Source organism: Cannabis sativa, chromosome 6 (assembly GCF_029168945.1).
Source record: "Cannabis sativa cultivar Pink pepper isolate KNU-18-1 chromosome 6, ASM2916894v1, whole genome shotgun sequence".
NCBI lineage: Eukaryota > Viridiplantae > Streptophyta > Magnoliopsida > Rosales > Cannabaceae > Cannabis > Cannabis sativa.
Window position 1 is genome coordinate 13,357,883 of NC_083606.1, and position 19,853 is coordinate 13,377,735.

Consider the following 19,853-nt stretch of genomic DNA (forward strand, 5'->3'; position numbering starts at 1 on the left):
GATATCTCTTGTCTCTTATCCTTTCTCCCTAATGTAACTATCTCACATGTCAAACGTTCGGCCAATATGGCTGCTCATGGTTTGGCAAAGTTTGCTTTAGGGGTGGATGAGGCTTGTTCTTGGTTTGAGGAAATCCCTCCTCCAATTTGCTCTGTTATTGTAAATGAATGCTATTTCTAATTTATAATAACAAGTCTTTTACTCAAAAAAAAAAAAAAACAAAAATAAAGTAGCTACAAAAGCATGTTTATTTTTAAAATACCCGTGTGATAAATGTGTGACAATTATATAGTTTCCATATGAACAATATGTACAGTCTAAAGATTGACAAATTATTTGACAGGACTCATTGTCAATATTTGATTGCTACAACAAGAGTACCGCTTACAATTAATATTACTATATCCAAAGACTTGATATTAATGTGTGTTTGATATCTTGAGATGAGATTTGCCATTATTTAAACTTATTGTGTTATATGATTTCCTTCGTGAACTTTGTTTATTTCGTTCTCTTTTAAATTTTAAATTCATATACATATATATGACAAATTTTAAGGAAATATTAAAAATAAACATCCTTCTTAAGCTATATTGTTTAAATAAAGGATAAGGATAAAGATAAAATATTATAAAAAAAAAACTAATAAAATAGAAACTAATTAAATATTATTTTAAAAAATATATATCATACAATTAAAATATATAAAAATAAAAATTAAATATATGTAGTATGTTAATAAAATTATATACATATACATTAAATATTTGTATTATACTAATAAAATTATATACCACTATTATACATAGAAAAATAAAAAATAAATATCATCTAAGAATAATAATATACTATACAACAAAATAATAATATACTCTACAATAAAATTTATATACCAACAACTCACAACAACCTATAAAATTTTTTTTAAAAAAAATTGACAAAACTTTCAAATAAAAAATATTTTAATAAAACTAATATAAAAATATTATAATCTTTAAGTAATTTGCTTCTAATTATTTTAAAAAAATATATGAAAAAAATTATTAATTTTTTTATATGGCAAGCGACAATATAAATATTAAATAATCTAAAAAAGTTATTTTACTACAAATTTTAAAATAAGGACATTTACTCATATAGTCTTGTAATTTTGAGTTAAATGAAAAATAATAAAATATAGTATTTTAAATTAATAAAAACGAAAATCTGGTATAACAAATACCATCAAATGTTTAAAGAAGTAACAAAGCCCATAAAAAGTGGGCAAATATATAGCTGTCATATTTATCAAAATAAGTTTAAAAATGTAATTTCCACTTTTCTGTTTGTATATATTCATATGGGGAGTTATATTTGCACCCTATAAAATTATATATACACCCCATTATTAAAAAAAATATAAACTTAAATAATTTTTAAAAATTACTCTTAATACTTTTTTAAAATTTTTTCCTCACATTATTCTATGTTAATTTTAATACTTATTTTGATTTCATTTTCATAATTTTTTCTAACTCATGTATATGTTTTTTTTTTTTTTTCTAAGAAAATTTCATATAATTTTTTATATTAATTTTTTTGTCATAATTTTTAAAATATAATTTAATTTTATTTGATAGGTATATTTTTAAAGAATATAAATTGGGAGAAAAAAGTTAAAAATACTTAGTAGAATTAAAGATATAAATTTTATATAAAATAAAAATTATTAAAATAGGGTGTACTAATAAATTTTTGGGGTGTAAATAAAATTTTCCCATTCATATTCATATTAATATAGACCGAATTTCCTAAAATATCCACAGGTCGTATTATAACATAAAACTATAATATATGTATCTTTTCTTTTTATGTATAAATATTTTACCATATACAAGTTTGTTCATGAAAAGAAAAAAAAATTACAGACGTTAGTGGGTCATATCTAAGTCGACAATTAATAAAATAATAAATAAAGTCAAAAACTTTTCCAACCACATGTGTGATGTTTCAGGGTTTTTTTTTGTTTGTAGTACAATATATATGTATGGTTGTTGAACTATTCATTAAAAACAAATAATATTAATAAAAAGGAAAGTTACAATGATATTGAAGTAAACTATAGTATTATTAATCATTTATATTTATAGGAGAGAATATGTCCGAAACATTTTTAATGCAACACAAAAAAGCTTCACCTTTATGGGGAAAAAAAAATCAAATTTGTAATTAAATCTTGTCGTACTTACGGTAAGTGTTTTACTTATGATTAAATAAGATGAATAGTACTAGTAGTTATTAATTACTATTTTTGGAATATATTCATCTTTATTTGCTATTGATTTTTTCTTGTTTCATCGTAATTTTTATATGATCACATACTCAGACAGCGTCTTCAAATTTATTAATTAGATATCTTTCATGCAACTTTAATAAGTTTGTACTTCAATAGAATTATATTGCTATATTGTTTTAGTGTTATCTTTCTGTTACGAGATTTTGGTTGTTGGAGTCAAATCAATGAATTCCTTTCTATGATTTTATATCTATATTCAAATTAACTTAACAAGCTTATTCTTTAATATTAATTCAGTAATATTTAATCAATACTTAATAACTGTACGTACTCATCATATTATAATTTATATTATATTACACATTTAAGTTTGAGTTTAAGTATTTTGTATGAGGCATGCTGCACTCTAAACTTGCTATTATTATATCATGTTTTGTCACGACAAAAAATCTTACTTTTAATCACAATAAAATTTGTGACTAAAAGAGAAAAAATTGTGACTAATTATAAATTATTATTCCTATGTGATGACTAAAATGTCCGTGATTAAAAGTATTATCTTGTTGTGACTAAAACTAAATTAGTGACAACTTGTAACTAAATACTAAGTTTTAGTCACAAGAATATTTTGTTGAGACTAAAAGTCACATTTAGTCACAAAAGATTATGTTGGGACTAAAAATTTGTTACTAAAAGTAGCAGTTTTTTGTAGTGTATTTGAACATTTTAGTTACAAAAATTTGTCTACAAACTACATTGTTTTAAGAGTATTAATTGCATTTTTCATATTTGTCACTAGATGAATTTTCTAAAACTTATTTTTTCAAGTTATATAAGACACGCTATTTAATTACACCAATAACAGGATGATACAAAAAAATGTGCTAGGCACCAATAATACTCTTTAGCAATTCTTTTGTTTTAATTATAAATTAATTGATGTTAATTAATTATAAAGAAAAAAAAAGTAATGTAACTAAAATGAATATTTACTATTAAATAAAGATTAAAAAAAACCAAACTAAATGAAAAATCTTAATTGTACTCAATTTGAGGAGATTCATTTTCATTAAAGTGTGATTAATTAGAGAGGCAATTATCCTGATCTCCTCTTGGATTCTCCAATGGGTGCACCAAATAGATAGACTGTCTGCTTCTTTACAACGTGATTGGATTCCTCCAATTGCTCGCCTCCACGTTTGCGGTCATAGGTTTGAATGACACGTGTGCTCACCACTTGGACCAACCAAGGATTAATTTGCTTCCTTAAATTTACAGCATCAACATCCCACCTCACCTATCATTACATAATCAATTTATCATAGTAAGTAAGTAAAAGAACAATGGGTAATTTTACATTAGACAGTACGGCTGTCTTTTAGCATTTTTGTAACCAGAGGTGTTATTTATTACTTATACCAATATGATACATTATACATAGTAAGAGTAGTAGTCCCAGACATTATAGATGTCCTTAGAGTTTTTGTTACAATAGAACATTTTTACAGCTCCCTTTATATTTTCAACATTTACTAATTTTACTTTATTTTTTCTTTTAGTTATTTATGACACTGTTAATAAATATTAAAATAGTTTTAAATACTTAAATGTAGATTTCAGACCCACAAACTTAACACATTAGACAAGTCACTTTTAATTAATAATAAACATGATTAATCAAAATTAATTACTATATAAGTGTGACTGGAGTGGATATCATTCAATCCAATATTTGATTGAATCCATCCAATATGGACAGGAATTAGATTAGATGTTAAAAATTGGATTCTAATTGGATTGGATCAGTTATTTAATTAAAAATTGATTCAATCCAATTACATTTATATATGTTAAAAAATTATTTATATAATAAAAATATAGGAAAATATAATATATATTTTAATTATAATTTTATTAGATTTGTGTGTGTTGAATTTGTAATACTTGATTGTTTTGTATAATTATTTTCATGATGTTTTATTTTATTTTTTTATTTAAAATATTATTCTTTTAATTATTTAAAATTTTTGCCTATGAAGTATAAACTAAAATAAAATGTCATACTTAGTTTTTACGTATTCTTGTTTTTTATATTTTTAAGTTAATATTAAAATTTAGGTGTGTAATTAGATATCAAATTCGTAATTGGATTAGATTATATAAAATTTTGAGGTCTAATTAGATTAGATTGGAGGATGATTTTCTAATTGGATCCCGTTGTGAGTAATAAGTTTAGGTGTGATTTGTGTCTACACATATTAATATTCTAAAATAACACATATGGGTTTGAATCTTTCGATTTTAGTACAGTAAAAACCTATATTTAATTGGTCCGAAAGTTGCATGATGTATTAAATGTCTAATATTAATTATGGTACTTAATTCTGTATACCAATGCTTAAATTTCCATCCTAGAACTTTCCAAAAAGAGAGACATATCGATCAATTAATAAGCATCATATTATTTAATTTCAAGTATTATAAGATCGATCGAGATGAATATACAAACCTTAAGACGGCGCCATAAAGAACCAGGCCAGTGATTCGGGTCAACATCTTCAACAGACTCAATAGAACCCTTGTACCAGCCCACTGGTTCCACTCCAGTCGAATTTAAAGTCTCGAAAGCCATCTTGATCCTTGTCCCAGCCCCAAACTCATTCACCATCTTCCTCTTCGTTGCATTAACCACCGAATCCACAACACAAAACTCTGTTGTGCTACTACTCGGATAATACCTAACTTCAAAACCTCTCCCAATGGCAGCTAGTCTTGCAGCTTCTAGAACACTTTCAGCCCTAATTCTTCCTTGCCACCTTGCCCTCCTAACACGCCTTATTCCAACATAGACATCTCCATTGTCATCCCTCCCGAACACGATCGTGTCTCCAGAAACCACTTGCTTGGCTGTAACGAATTTACTCCATCCAGTTGTCAACAAGTGCCGCAGAGGATTCCCCCTATAAACATGCCTGAATTTCCAAATATTGCCTCTGTAATCCCTCGCCAAAATATCCTGAGACGGAAGCTTTTCAATACCAGGTTTAGTAATTTTGTAATTTAATGGTGGGAATATTGTCTCCGCTAGTTTTTTCGGTACAGAGAAACCCCCGCCATTGTTCGCGTCCGATTGAGTAAGGACTTTGGTAAGAAATTGGGATCTCCCAAATAAATTCAAACTCTCGCTCAAAGCGTAGTCTTTATCATCATCAGTAGAATTATTATTATTGGTCACTATTGGGTTGAGATGAATCTTGGTGTAAACCTCTTCAGTTCTTGAATCCATCTTTAACTCCACGGACGTGACTCGGCATTGAATCCTCCATGGAATTCTACTCGCCGTGGCTATGGCGTCATCGGCGTTTTCCATTCCGGCGTGTTCGAAGTGACCTTGAGGGAAGTAAGATACGGTAGAGTTGACCGGAGGAACATGAACTAGTCTTCCGGCACAGGCATGCCAAAGAGAGGAATCTATGATCATGTCGTTCCCGATTATCTGAACTCTTTCTTCGTTCATCTTTGACTTTGCCGAAAGCACATAATAATCAAGTGTTAGAGAGTGTTTATGTTCTTTTCCTTTGACCTAGATGTCTATTTATACTTTTTTTTTTGTCTACTTTTAAAACAAATAGATATTTGTATGATTTAAATTCAAATGTAGTTTACTAATATTTTTAAAGATTATTCAGTAATTTATACGGTATTATTTAATTTTTATTTTAAAAAAAATGAAAATATCTTTGTACTCCAAATTATTTTAAGTAATTGTACATGTTCAAAAGAGTATAATTTTATTTAAATTATTGGTAAATATCAGCACAGTAAGTATATGTTTGTATACTTAATTTGCGGAGAAAAAGTTTGTATGTTTGTGTTTAGTTCTAATTTAAGTAATTCACATTTTGTTATAAACATGATTATATTTACACACAAAAATTTATATATGTGTAATTCACTATTAAAAAAAATCAATATAAATATTAATTTTTAAAATTTGTTCTAATAAAATAATATTCTTAACATTGTATTTCTGTACAAAATATATTCATGCCTAACTAATGAAGGATTTTATTGTTATTAAAATCTCTTACATTTTTTTTAACGAAAATCTCTTATATTTATACTCGCATATAACAAAAATATCCTTAGAATATACAATTTTTCGTCATCGTCCTACTCAAACTCTTGCACCCTGGTACAAGTGCTTTATATATATAGGGCAAAGATAGTGTAGTGTATATACAATTAATCTGGGTCGTTGAAATATTTTTGCATGGGATCGCCAGTAACAGATCTTTTTAGTTATAGAAAAAACCATTCTCAATACTGTTGGAGCAGAAAAATTCAGAAAAACACTACTTGGGAAAAGGTGGTATATACAGAAGATAAAAATCACATTCATAAATCATAATTACACTTTCCAAATATAAATTAAAAGACTAAAGTAAATATTTAAAAATGGTATAGCTGTAATTTTCCAATTTGTAAATATCACAAAAACCATAATTGTTTTTTATTTTATTTTTTTGTTCTTTCTAAATTTACTTATTAGAACTAATGAGTTTATTTATTGGAAAAATATTTAAAATAGTAGAAGTCCCTTGATATTTTAAATATCTGTGTAATAATTAAACTCAATAATTTTAATAATTAAGTTTCGAAAATAAAATTAAAATACACTATTATTTTAAAGATTTTTTTTTGATCTAAACATAATTATTAAAATTAATGAATTTAATAATTACACACATATTTAAAAATACAAAGGGACTCCTAGTATTTTAAATCTTTATTTAAGGGTAGGGTGATTATACTTACATTTTTATTGTAACTATGATGGTTACATTTTTGTTGACATGTAATAGCAGGTTAGTAACATGTAAATATTTTTTTTAAAAAAATAAATTAACTATAATTAACTATTCTTAAAATATTTAATTTTGAATTTAAATATTTAATAAGACATTTTTTAGCAATTAATATTAATAATTTTATTTTATGTTTAAGTCTCTATTATAGTTTTTTAAACAATTAAGCAATTTAATTATAATATTTACAATAAAATTTTATTATTTTATAAAATTTAAATTTTAATCCCTTCTAAAATATATTTTTGAATAATTAATCACACTAAGTCTGATCATAATAGTGAGAAATACTAAAATATGAGAATTCATGATTTATACATCATATCTAATTAACTCCCATATCATTTGTGTATCTTTAAGTTACATGTTTTAAACACAAACTTGAAAACAAACCAACTACTTCATTTATGTATATTCGATTTAAAAAATATTTAATAAATGGTTTTAGGTTTCATATATACAAAGAAAATCGAAAAGAAGTTAAAAACTCAAAATAGTGGGGTTATTATGACTGCCAAGACTCACATTTAGTTTTTCAAGTAGTAAGGATCCAAATCCTAGTTTTGGAGATGTTACATTTTAAGGGATATTAATAGATATTATAAAACTCGATCATTGTTCAGAATATCATGTTGTGCTATTTAAGTGTGACTGGATTTCAACAAGTGGCATTAAGAAAGAGGAAGATTGCACAAGAGTAAACTTATCAAAATTGATGCGTGAAGATGAACCATTTATATTAGCTTCTCAAGCTGAACAAGTAATGTATGTGGAAGACCTCAAACACAAAGAATGTCATGTAGCTTTAAAAATAAATCTTAGAGATTATTTTAATGAGCGTACCGTCATAAAACGAGAATGTGAAGTCTTATTTACAAAGTGAGGTTTGTGGGGCACCTTCTAATATTGAGAATGAAAATATTAGTTTGGTTAGGAAAGATATGGCAGCTATAATTATTGATACATTAGTGTCATTAGATGCAAATGACATGGATATGAAGAAGCTTATATATTATTATTATTATTATTATTATATTTTTAATTTATCTTAATATTTTTTATGGAGTTCAATTTTGTTTATTGAGAAAAAATAATTATGGTCCAATGTTAATATTTATATTTGTTTAGTTATTTTTAATTTATAAAATTAATAACTAAGGGTAAAATTTAATTTCTATTATAAATATTGTTACATACTTATATAATATAAATAATTTGAAAATAAATTATAAATACCACTAAAATTTTTCACTAGTAACACTTTTGAAATGTCACTAATTAAAATGACATTTTAAATACTAAATTTAATATTTTGTGTCATTTTTACAAATGTCACTATTAATTTATTCTTGTGATATTTTTAATTGTGATATTTTTAATATGCTACTAAAATTACATATTCGTAAATTAGTGACACTTTTGATAAAATGTTACTAAAATATATCAATAGTTACATTTAAAAAAAAGTCACTAATTAAAGTGTCACTTATTCTTTTTTTGATTTAATATAGTTACATTTTTTAACAAATGTCATTAAAATATTATTATTGTGACATTTTTTAAAAAAAATGTCACTAATTTAGGTTGTTGGTGTAGTGAATGTAATTAATACAACAAAATAATGTCTACACTTGTTTTTTTTTTTATTTTATTTTTATTATAGGAACTAACCAATAAACATTGCATCTACATGGAATTTACTCAAAAAAAATTTATTTTCCAATTTTTATGATTTAAAAATTAAAAGTGGTATTAATAAAGGCTAATTAGGATTTTTATCCCCTGAACTTTGATATGTACCAAATCATGCACCTAAACTTTTTCTGATCGTTAAAAATCTTTCCCCTGAACTATTAAGATTGTTGGATGTAAGTACTTTTGTCTAGTTTTAGTAAGGAAAGTCTAACATTGATGAAAGTTCAGATGACATAATTTGGCACATGTCAAAATTTGAGGGGCGTGATTTGGTAGATATTAAAATTTGGGGAGCATGATTTAGTACATAAACAATCACTAAATTAGTAAAATTGAATGAAATTGGACATCAGCCCTTAAATTCGATAGGAATTTTTAACGGTTAGAAAAGTTCAGAAGGCATGATTTGGTACATGTCAAAGTTTAGGAGGTGAAAATCCAAATTAGCCATTAATAAAATAGGGTTATTGTGGCAAAAAGATATTTTTCACTATTTTTCACTGAATAGCTTAGAGTGACGGGTTTGAAGCAATTCACTGTAGCTACCGATATCGTTAATAGGCTTTTACTATAGCGATAGTAAATTTTCGTCATATGAATAGTTTTTTATGAGTTATCTAGATGTATACACGATGTATACATATACACCATATTCGACACCTATATATTTATATATTTGTCAGTACAATAATATATAAGGGGTATAAGATGTTGTTAAGTCACAAATTTACCTAGCTAAGAAAGATTCTAAAATGTTATTCCATCTCATAGAGTCTCGGCTCTATTAAAATTTAGTTGGTTTTCAAATTTCTCGCTTCGCACCAGGGGTGAGATGTAAATTGATATCACATCAGGTGTTAATTTTTAAAGGAACTAAAATAGAATGGAAAATTGAAAAAAAAAAATATAAATGATTACAAAGAAGGATTATCACATTAATATGTAGCTATATAATAATAAACAAGTACTTCTCATATATGAGTTAAATTGAGAGCAAAATATCACATCATATGTAATCAAAAACAAAAGCAAAAAAATATTATATCAATCACTGTAAAGTGTAAATTAACGTTAAATGGTGTAATATTTGCATGCCTATCAATCCCTCTATTATCTCATTCATTGCTCCAACTCAATTGGATCATCCATAGATTGACGTGATTATGAAGATAATCTGCATCATATTCCATTTAACTAAAATAATCCACAAAACCCAAATATGATGATGAGAATGATAAACATATCCCTTGCAATAGACAGACTTGAAGTCAATCTCAATAACCATCTTCAACTTTGTTTTAGGCTCCATCATACCCCTTTTGATGGCATTATCAGCCCCTATAGACAGCAGAAGCATCAACAAAAAATTTAGTTGTGGTGTTACTAAGGTAGTATATAACATTAAAGCTTCCATAGCACATGCATTGCTAACTCTTTGTTGGATCATTTCACTCTTCACTCGCCTGACTCCAACCGAAAGAGGTTGCCATCTGTACCCTTGAAAAACATAATAGAGTCGCCTGTTAGAAAGTATAAATTTATGAATTAATATGTTTTGCACATGTCTTCAGGTGAGGAAGTGCATAGTCTGAATATGTAGTAGAGTAATAGTTGTCGTAGTCTATAAGAATTGTCCTATTCTAATGGAGTTAGTGTACTAGTGGTTTATAGTGTGAAGTTTGTAGTTAGTGATTCTATTTTCTAACAATAATCGTTGGTTAATAACTCTCTATATAAACAGCAAGTGCTTGTACAAATGTGTGTGTAGTTCAGAAAGGAAGGCAAATCCCTCAAGGACTACATCAAATGTTTCCTAGAGACCGCCGCTAAGACCAAACGTCTTAGCGAGGATGCAAGGGTAATTGCACTTGCAGTCGAACATAAGGAGATGAGTCCTATGTGGTCTGATTTTTGTCTTAAGGCCATTTATACCATGAATAACTTCCTCGATAGAGCAGGTGGCTATATCAAGTTAGAAGAAGTCGTCACCCAAGCCAAGGGCTCAAAGGGTGGCAAGAAGAAGTCATAAGACTCCCAAACCCCTGCTACTGAAGCGCAGGACAATGGGAAGAAAGGAAGAACAAATGGAGGAAAGAGAGCCAACAACAGTAATAAGCCTGGAAACTCTCTTAGTGGAAAGAAGCTCAAAACCGAGGGCAGGTTCTTGTTAGAGTATGAGCCTCACTTTACCACCTATTCTATTCTCTTGGCACCAAGAGAGGAGATCTATACGACCACATAATCAACAGTGTTGTACTGCAAACCCCTTCCCTTCAAAGAGTTAGGGAAGAAGGACATGAACAAATTTTGTCACTGCCATAACAATTACAGTGATAACACTAATAAATATAAGTAGTTGCGGGACGAGATAGAGTTTCTCATTAGACAAAAACATGTTGCTATTCAGTGGTATGTATGATCTAAAGCTCTAGTTGGGGGCAATGGACCTCTCTAGCATGTGCTAGTTGTTGGCAGGCTAGAGATTATGATTGGAGGCCCTTGCCTAGCTAGAAATTCAAGGAAGGCCTTAAAATCATATGCAAGATCCTTGTGACATGAACCAAGATCTAAAGTACTGTAGGTTGCAGAAATTCCTCCAAAGTCTCAACGCTACGTGTGGGACCCTATCACATTTGGAGAATTAGACTCCTATATGTCAGCTACCCTCACAATGATCACTTGGTTGTTGAGGTGCAAATAGAAAATATGATGTTGGCAAGGGTGATGGTCGACAACAGAGCATCCTCGAACATCATATTCTAGCAAGCCTTAATCATAATAGGTTTGACCTTAGAAGACCTGGAACCATGCGAATTATGTATGGTTTCATCGGAGCAGACATTGCTCCATGTGGCAAAATCAAACTGCCACCCACTGTCGGTACTGCATCGTGGCCAGGTTCATAGTGGTGGATGTGAAGTCATCGTGCAACGTGATGCTTAGAAGGCCAACCCTATATGACCTTCGAGCCATCTCGTCAATCTACCAATTTTCCCTCAAGTTCCCAATGGGTGCTGGTATTAATTGTCTCCTTGACTGTAACACCCTATTTTCTTAGGAACCACCCAAGCCTTAGACTCACATGTGCTCAGCCTTTGCATTTTCTTTACCTACACATGTAAATAATATCTGTGAGTCAACAGACTCAGTGAGAAAAGCATATAACATATAAAATATTATCGCCTTGTATTTAGGCACCCATACACCTATTTACAAGGCTTAACAGATGTACAACCTCTGTACCACATGGACTAGATATTCATCCTGTAATAATGTGGGTAGGGGAGACCATTAGACCAAGTGAAGTGATTTCCAATGCACGCCAAGTCAAACCCACTTGAGACGTTACAAAAGTCTTGCAAGTCTCTACAATCTGTCAGATAACCACCATATTTATCATCTTGACTAAGCATCATGTTGAGATCACCTAAAAGGACCCATAGGAAATTCAACCCTGAGACCTCCAAAGACAATTATTTTTCCAAAATCAACCCTATCACTCCTATCAGCTAGACCATACACAAAGAACCTAGACTAATGCAAACTATTTAGAGTATTATGAACCATCACACAAACAAATAAGACGAGATTACCTGTATATTCACACCCACCTTCAAAGAAAGATAGATGCCACCTGTAAAGCCAACAACTCTAACCACTAAAGTGACCATAAACCCCAAACTACACCAAACTTCATTCATATGCCTAGAATCCAATTTTATTTTCATAAGAAATAGGAGATCTAGATCCTCCTGAGACATAAGAGCTCAGAGAACCCTAATATAGATATACCATAATGTTTAAATAATTTGCTTCTAATTCTAAAAAAATAAAAAAAAAAATTAATAATTTTGAAATGAGGATATTTACTAACATAGTCTTATGATTTAGAGTCATTTGCTATATTTTTTTAAAGTGAGGACATAAACTAACATAGTTCTATAATTTGGGGCCATTTACTATAATTTTCCTAACATAAAACTATAATATATCTTTTCTTTTTGACAATTTATTGTTCATGAAATAAAAAAAAACTTACAGACGTTAGTGGGTCATATTATCTAAGTCGACAATTAATAAAATCATAATTAATAAAGTCAAAATTTATTTAAATAAAGTAGCTAAACCCCTAAACGGCCAAATGACTCTCTCTCCATGCAAAAATTGCTTAAGAGATGTCGCAATACCAATAATACATCTTCTTCTCCTTTGTCAAGAGATGAGGATATTGAGACTCTAGTTTCTGATTTTGAGGATTCAAGCTTCTCCAATGACTCAAATGCGGAGGTTGCAAGGCAACCCCGCAACTCATCATGAAAATAATAAGCTCGACACCTTAGATTGCTTGTTCAACAACAATCTCCCCATGTTTTGTTCCTTATGGAAACAAAACTCGCTCAAAATTCTAATTCTAGAATCCGACAGCTTTTACATTTTCCCAATGGTCTTGAGGTACCTCGGGTTGGATTGAGTGGTGGTTTAATGCTTTTTTGGACAGATGTGGTTGATGTTACTTTGCTGAATATGGGACCAACTTTCTTTGACTGTTACATGAAATTTAATGGCTGGCCGAACTTCCATTTTACAGGCTTTTATGGTGCTCCTGAGATTGCTAATAAATCGGACTCCTGGACTTTATTTCAGCGTTTTGGCGATGTTGCTCCACTTCTACCTTGGCTTACTATGGGTGATTTCAATGAAATTTTTTCCAATAATGACAAATCGGGAGGTGGTTTGAGACGTGAATCCCAAATGGAGGCTTTTCGATCTACTTTGGATAAATGTTTTCTACAAGAAGTGCCTTACATTGGTGATCCTTTCACTTGGATTAAAAATCGGACTGCTGTACATACACTTAAGGAGCGCCTTGACTGGTGTTTTGTCAACAATCATTGGCTATCTTTTTTCCTTGCTCCAACTGTTGAACACTTGGACTATTACCACTCCGATCATAGAGCCACTGCAGCTGTTTTTTCATGTGCCACACTGCCCGATACTTCAGCAAAGAGCAGAAGTAGATTTCGCTTTGAGAAACTGTGGCTGGCCGACCCTGAAAGTACTGAAATCATCTCAAAAAGATGGAATATTAAGCTCTTGTGCAAAAAATTTGCAAAGTTGGCATATTGGAAAGTATGGTAAAATGAAGAAAAATATCAATGCTTTGCAATCTAAAGTGGCTGATTTAAATAATAGCACTTTTCGCACCAGTGATCATGTCCAAGAATTACAAAGTGTGGAATCTGTCCTTGAAGATCTACTTGAGCAAGAAGAGGTCTATTGGCATCAACGATCACGGGTTGATTGACTTTCTTGTGGCGATCGAAACACTAAATTTTTCCATGCTAAGGCATCTTCTCGAAAGTCGACCAACAAAATCAAGTTCCTTCTCACTGATTCGGGTCAACAAGTTCATTCAAAGGAGGCCATTGCAACTGTTGTTCAAGCCTATTTTGCTGACATTTTTACAGCCTCAAACATTGATGATGCGGCCCTTACCTCCACGCTCTCTTGTATTCCAACAATGGTAGGTGATGACTTGAATGACTCACTCATTAAGCCTTTCACATCGGATGAAGTATACTCTGCTTTGCACACTATGGGGGCTGATAAAAGTCCGGGGATAGATGGCATGTCAGCTATGTTTTATCAAAAGAATTGGGCTATTGTTGGTGATCTCGTAACAAAGGTTGTTCTCAGCATTCTTAATGATCATGCCGACCCTACTAATCTCAACAAGACAATCATTACTTTGATCCCCAAAGTCAAGAAACCTCATCGCATGCAAGATTTTCGACCAATTAGCCTCTGTAATGTGATCTCTAAACTTGTCACCAAGGTGCTAGTATCTCGGTTCAAGCTTGCTCTTCCATTGATTATTTCTGAAGCTCAAAGTGCTTTCTTACCCAACCGCTTAATCACCGACAATGTATTGGTGGCTTTTGAATTGGTACATGCCATTAAGAATAAAATGGCTGGTCGCAATGGTATTGCCTCTTTTAAGCTTGATATGAGTAAGGCTTTCGATAGGGTGGAGTGGAAGTTCATTGAATAAGTTATGCGGAAAATGGGGTTTGCTGAAAGATGGATTTCATTAATCATGTGTTGCCTTACTACTAATAGCTTCTCATTTCTCATTAATGGTGAAGTTATGGGTGAGTTGACTCCATCCCGAGGTCTTCGACAAGGATGTCCATTATCACCATACTTGTTCTTGATTTGCTCTGAAGGCTTCTCTAGACTTTTACAACATGAGCAGGAATCTGGCAATCTTTTGGGTTTCAAATTGACACGTCATGCTCCTCCAATCACTCATTTGTTCTTTGCTGATGACACCCTTCTTTTTTGCCACGCTAATGAGAGATCTTGTCTTGCTATTAAGAGGGTCTTGGACACCTACCACAAAGCTTCTGGTCAAGAACTTAATTTGGCAAAATCGGTTATGTCCTTCTCTCCAAATACCACTCTTGCTGCCCAAGTGTTTTTTCATCAACAACTATCTATGCTGATCTGTGAATGTCATGAAAAGTACCTGGGTCTGCCTTCTTACTCTGCTAGGGATAAAAAAGAGATGTTCAGTCACATTAAAGAGAAGATTTGGAAGCTCATGAATACCTGGAATGAGAAGATTTTTTCAGCAGGGGGTCGAGAGGTGCTTTTAAAAGCTGTTGTTCAGTCAATACCTACTTATGCCATGAGTTGTTTCCGGTTACCAACCTATTTCTGCAAGCAAGTGGAATCCATGATGGCGAATTTCTGGTGGGGTTTAAATGAAAATGGCTCAAAAATCGATTGGCGATCGTGGAATCTTCTTTGTAAATCAAAATCAGATGGTTGTATGGGTTTTTGCTCTTTCATTCACTTCAACCAAGCACTCCTTGCTAAACAAGCTTGGCGCATCTATGAAAAACCTGATTCACTCCTTAGCCGTGTCCTTAAGAGCAAGTACTTTCCCAATAACAGTTTTTTGGAGGCTTCTTTGGGTCACTCCCCGTCTCTTACATGGCAAGGGATTCATTGGGCTAGAGAGCTCCTTGTGAAAGGGCTACGTTGGTGATGGTAGATCTATTCAGTCGGGCTTTGATCCTTGGCTACCGGGGCATAGCACTTTCTTGCCTTATCATTACAAAGGTCCTCCCAATGGTGTTGTTGCAAATCTTATTAATGAGGAGAGACAATGGAATGTACCCCTCCTTCATCAGTATTTCACTCCTTTGGATGTGGAAAGAATTTTAACCATTCCTTTGAGTTTTTTCGGCAGCCGTGACTTTCTTATTTGGCATCATACTAGTAATGGCTTCTATACGGTAAACTCGGGTTATCATCTTGCTGCTAGTCTTGATGCAAGTGATCAAGGTTCAAGCAATAGTGTGAACTCATCTTGGTGGAAATTCTTTTGGTCTTTCCAACTCCCACCAAAAGTTAAAATCTTTGCTTGGAGGGTTGTTCATGATGCGCTCCCTGTTGCCACTTCGCTGGTCAAAAGAAAAGTTATTACTGACTCGACATGCTCAGTCTGTAAACAAGCATGGGAATCAGTTGGACATGTTCTTTTTCATTGCCGTTATGCTAAAGCTGTGTGGCGAAACTCTGGTTTGACTTTTGATTGGCAACATGCTGCTGCTATGTATAAGGGTGACTACCTTTTTCATCTTTCAACATTATATTCTATGGCTGAAATGGAGCAACTGTTTTGTACCCTTTGGACTATATGGAACGAACGGAATCGTGTCGTTCATGGACAACAAGCAAGGCCTGCTAAAGAGTTAGCTTCCTTTGCTGTCATCTACCTCACCAACTACAGAAGTGCTCAGCTACGGCATGGAATATCAACACCTTCTGCCTCTTCCTTTCTGCACCAGTCGTACGTAACCCGGTTCCCGCCGTCGTCGCTCAAAGCTCGACACCACAGCCTCCATTGCAAGCAGTCCCTGCTGCTCAACTGTGGCGACCACTTGATCATAGTCACTTCAAAATGAATGTCGATGCTGCAGTCGACTCTACCGAAGGTATAATCGGTGTTGGTGCTGTAATTTGGGATTCTAATGGTAATGTTGTGGCTGCTCTTTCAAAGAAACTTGTGGGAAACTTCAGCTCACATGAAATGGAAGCCTCTGCTCTTTTTCATAGTTTCAATTGGGCAATTCAACATCAACTTCCATTGACTCATGTTGAATCCGATGCACTGATGGTGGTGAATGCTTTACGAGCTCCCTTCAATTCAATCTCATCTTTTCATGATTTGATTGTAGATATCTCTTGTCTCTTATCCTTTCTCCCTAATGTAACTATCTCACATGTCAAACGTTCGGCCAATATGGCTGCTCATGGTTTGGCAAAGTTTGTTTAGGGGTGGATGAGGCTTGTTCTTGGTTTGAGGAAATCCCTCCTCCAATTTGCTCTGTTATTGTAAATGAATGCTATTTCTAATTTATAATAACAGGTCTTTTACTCAAAAAAAAAAAAAAAAACAAAAAACAAAAATAAAGTAGCTAAAAAAGCATGTTTATTTTTAAAATACCCGTGTGATAAATGTGTGACAATTATATAGTTTCCATATGAACAATATGTACAGTCTAAAGATTAACAAATTATTTGACAGGACTCATTGTCAATATTTGATTGCTACAACAAGAGTACCGCTTACAGTTAATATTACTATATCCAAAGACTTGATATTAATGTGTGTTTGATATCTTGAGATGAGATTTGCCATTATTTAAACTTATTGTGTTATATGATTTCCTTCGTGAACTTTGTTTATTTCGTTCTCTTTTAAATTCATATACATATATATGACAAATTTTAAGGAAATATTAAAAATAAACATCCTTCTTAAGCTATATTATTTAAATAAAGGATAAGGATAAAGATAAAATATTATAAAAAAAAAAAACTAATCAAATAGAAACTAATCAAATATTATTTTAAAAAATATATATCATACAATTAAAATATATAAAAATAAAAATTAAATATATGTAGTATGTTAATAAAATTATATATATATACATTAAATATTTGTATTATACTAACAAAATTATATACCACTATTATACATAGCAAAATAAAAAATAAATATCATCTAAGAATAATAATATACTATACAACAAAATAATAATATACTCTACAATAAAATTTATATACCAACAACTCACAACAACCTATAAAAAATTTTAAAAAAAAAATTGACAAAACTTTCAAATAAAAAATATTTTAATAAAACTAATATAAAAATATTATAATCTTTAAGTAATTTGCTTCTAATTATTTTAAAAAAATATATGAAAAAAATTATTAATTTTTTAATATGGCAAACGACAATATAAATATTAAATAATCTAAAAAGGCTATTTTACTACAAATTTTAAAATAAAGAGATTTACTCATATAGTCTTGTAATTTTGAGTTAAATGAAAAATAATAAAATATAGTATTTTAAATTAATAAAAACGAAAATCTGGTATAACAAATGCCATCAAATGTTTAAAGAAGTAACAAAGCCCATAAAAAGTGGGCAAATATATAGCTGTCATATTTATCAAAATAAGTTTAAAAATGCAATTTCCACTTTTCTGTTTGTATATATTCATATTCATATTAATATAGACTGAATTTCCTAAAATATCCACAGGTCGTATTATAACATAAAACTATAATATATGTATTTTTTCTTTTTATGTATAAATATTTTACCATATACAAGTTTGTTCATGAAAAGAAAAAAAAAATTACAGACGTTAGTGGGTCATATCTATGTCGACAATTAATAAAATAATAAATAAAGTCAAAAACTTTTCCAACCACATGTGTGATGTTTCAGGGTTTTTTTTGTTTGGATCATTAAAAACAAATAACATTAATAAAAAGGAAAGTTACAATGACCACTTGAGGTGGCAGGTGGGTGTTTGTGTTTTAGAGGTCGTAGATTCGAATCCCAAATAAGATATGATTGTAATATATAAACGGTTAAATAAAAAAAAAGAAAGTTACAGTGATATTGAAGTAAACTATAGTATTATTAATCATTTATAGGAGAGAATATGTCCGAAACATGTTTAATGCAACACAAAAATGCTTCACCTTTATGGGGAAAAAAATCAAATTTGTAATTAAATCTTGTCGTACGTACGGTAAGTGTTTTACTTATGATAAAATAAGATGAATAGTACTAGTAGTTATTAATTACTATATTTGGAATATATTCATCTTTATTTGCTATTGATTTTTTCTTGTTTCATCGTAATTTTTATATGATCACATACTCAGACAGCTGTCTTCAAATTTATTAATTAGATATCTTTCATGCAACTTTAATAAGTTTGTACTTCAATAGAATTATTTTGCTATAATGTTTTAGTGTTATCTTTCTATTATGAGATTTTGGTTGTTGGAGTCAAATCAATGAATTCCTCTCTATGATTATATATCTATATTCAAATTAACTTAACAAGCTTATTCTTTAATATTAATTCAGTAATGTTTAATCAATAATTAATAACTGTACGTAATCATCATATTATAATTTATATTATATTATATATTTAAGTATTTTGTATGAGGCATGCTCCACTTTAAACTTGCTATTATTATATCATGTTTTGTTTGAACATTTTAGTTACAAAATTTGTTTTGTACATTGTTTTATAAAAGTATTGTTATTGGGTACTAGTAGTGTACAACATTTTTCATAAGTGTCACTCTATAAATTGTTAGCGATATTTTTTAAAATTTATTTTCTTAAATTATATGAGATTCACTATTTAATTATACCAATAGAAGTATGACACTAAAAATGGTGCTAGACACTAATAATATTTTTTAACAATTCTCTTGCTTTTAATTATAAATTAGTTAATGTTAATTAATTATAAAGAAAAAAAAAGGGTAATATAACTAAAATGAATATTTATTATTAAATAAACATTAAAAAAAAACCAAACTAAAATGAAAAATCTTAATTGTACTCAATTTGAGGAGATTCATTTTCATTAAAGTGTGATTAATTACAGAGGCAA

The 19,853-nt window shown here is 30.2% G+C and overlaps 1 protein-coding gene across 1 annotated transcript; it reads right to left on the minus strand.

Moving 5' to 3' along the window:
- Nucleotides 1-3,254: 3,254 nt before the first annotated feature.
- LOC115694956 (auxin response factor 18-like) lies at nt 3,255-6,195 on the minus strand. The gene is made up of 2 exons (XM_030622059.2): nt 4,785-6,195; nt 3,255-3,572 (listed from the first exon to the last, which is right to left on the minus strand). The coding sequence occupies exons 1-2, from the start codon at nt 5,790-5,792 to the stop codon at nt 3,372-3,374; spliced, it is 1,209 nt and encodes a 402-aa protein (XP_030477919.1). The 5' UTR covers nt 5,793-6,195; the 3' UTR covers nt 3,255-3,371.
- Between the last annotated feature and the right edge of the window lie 13,658 nt (nt 6,196-19,853).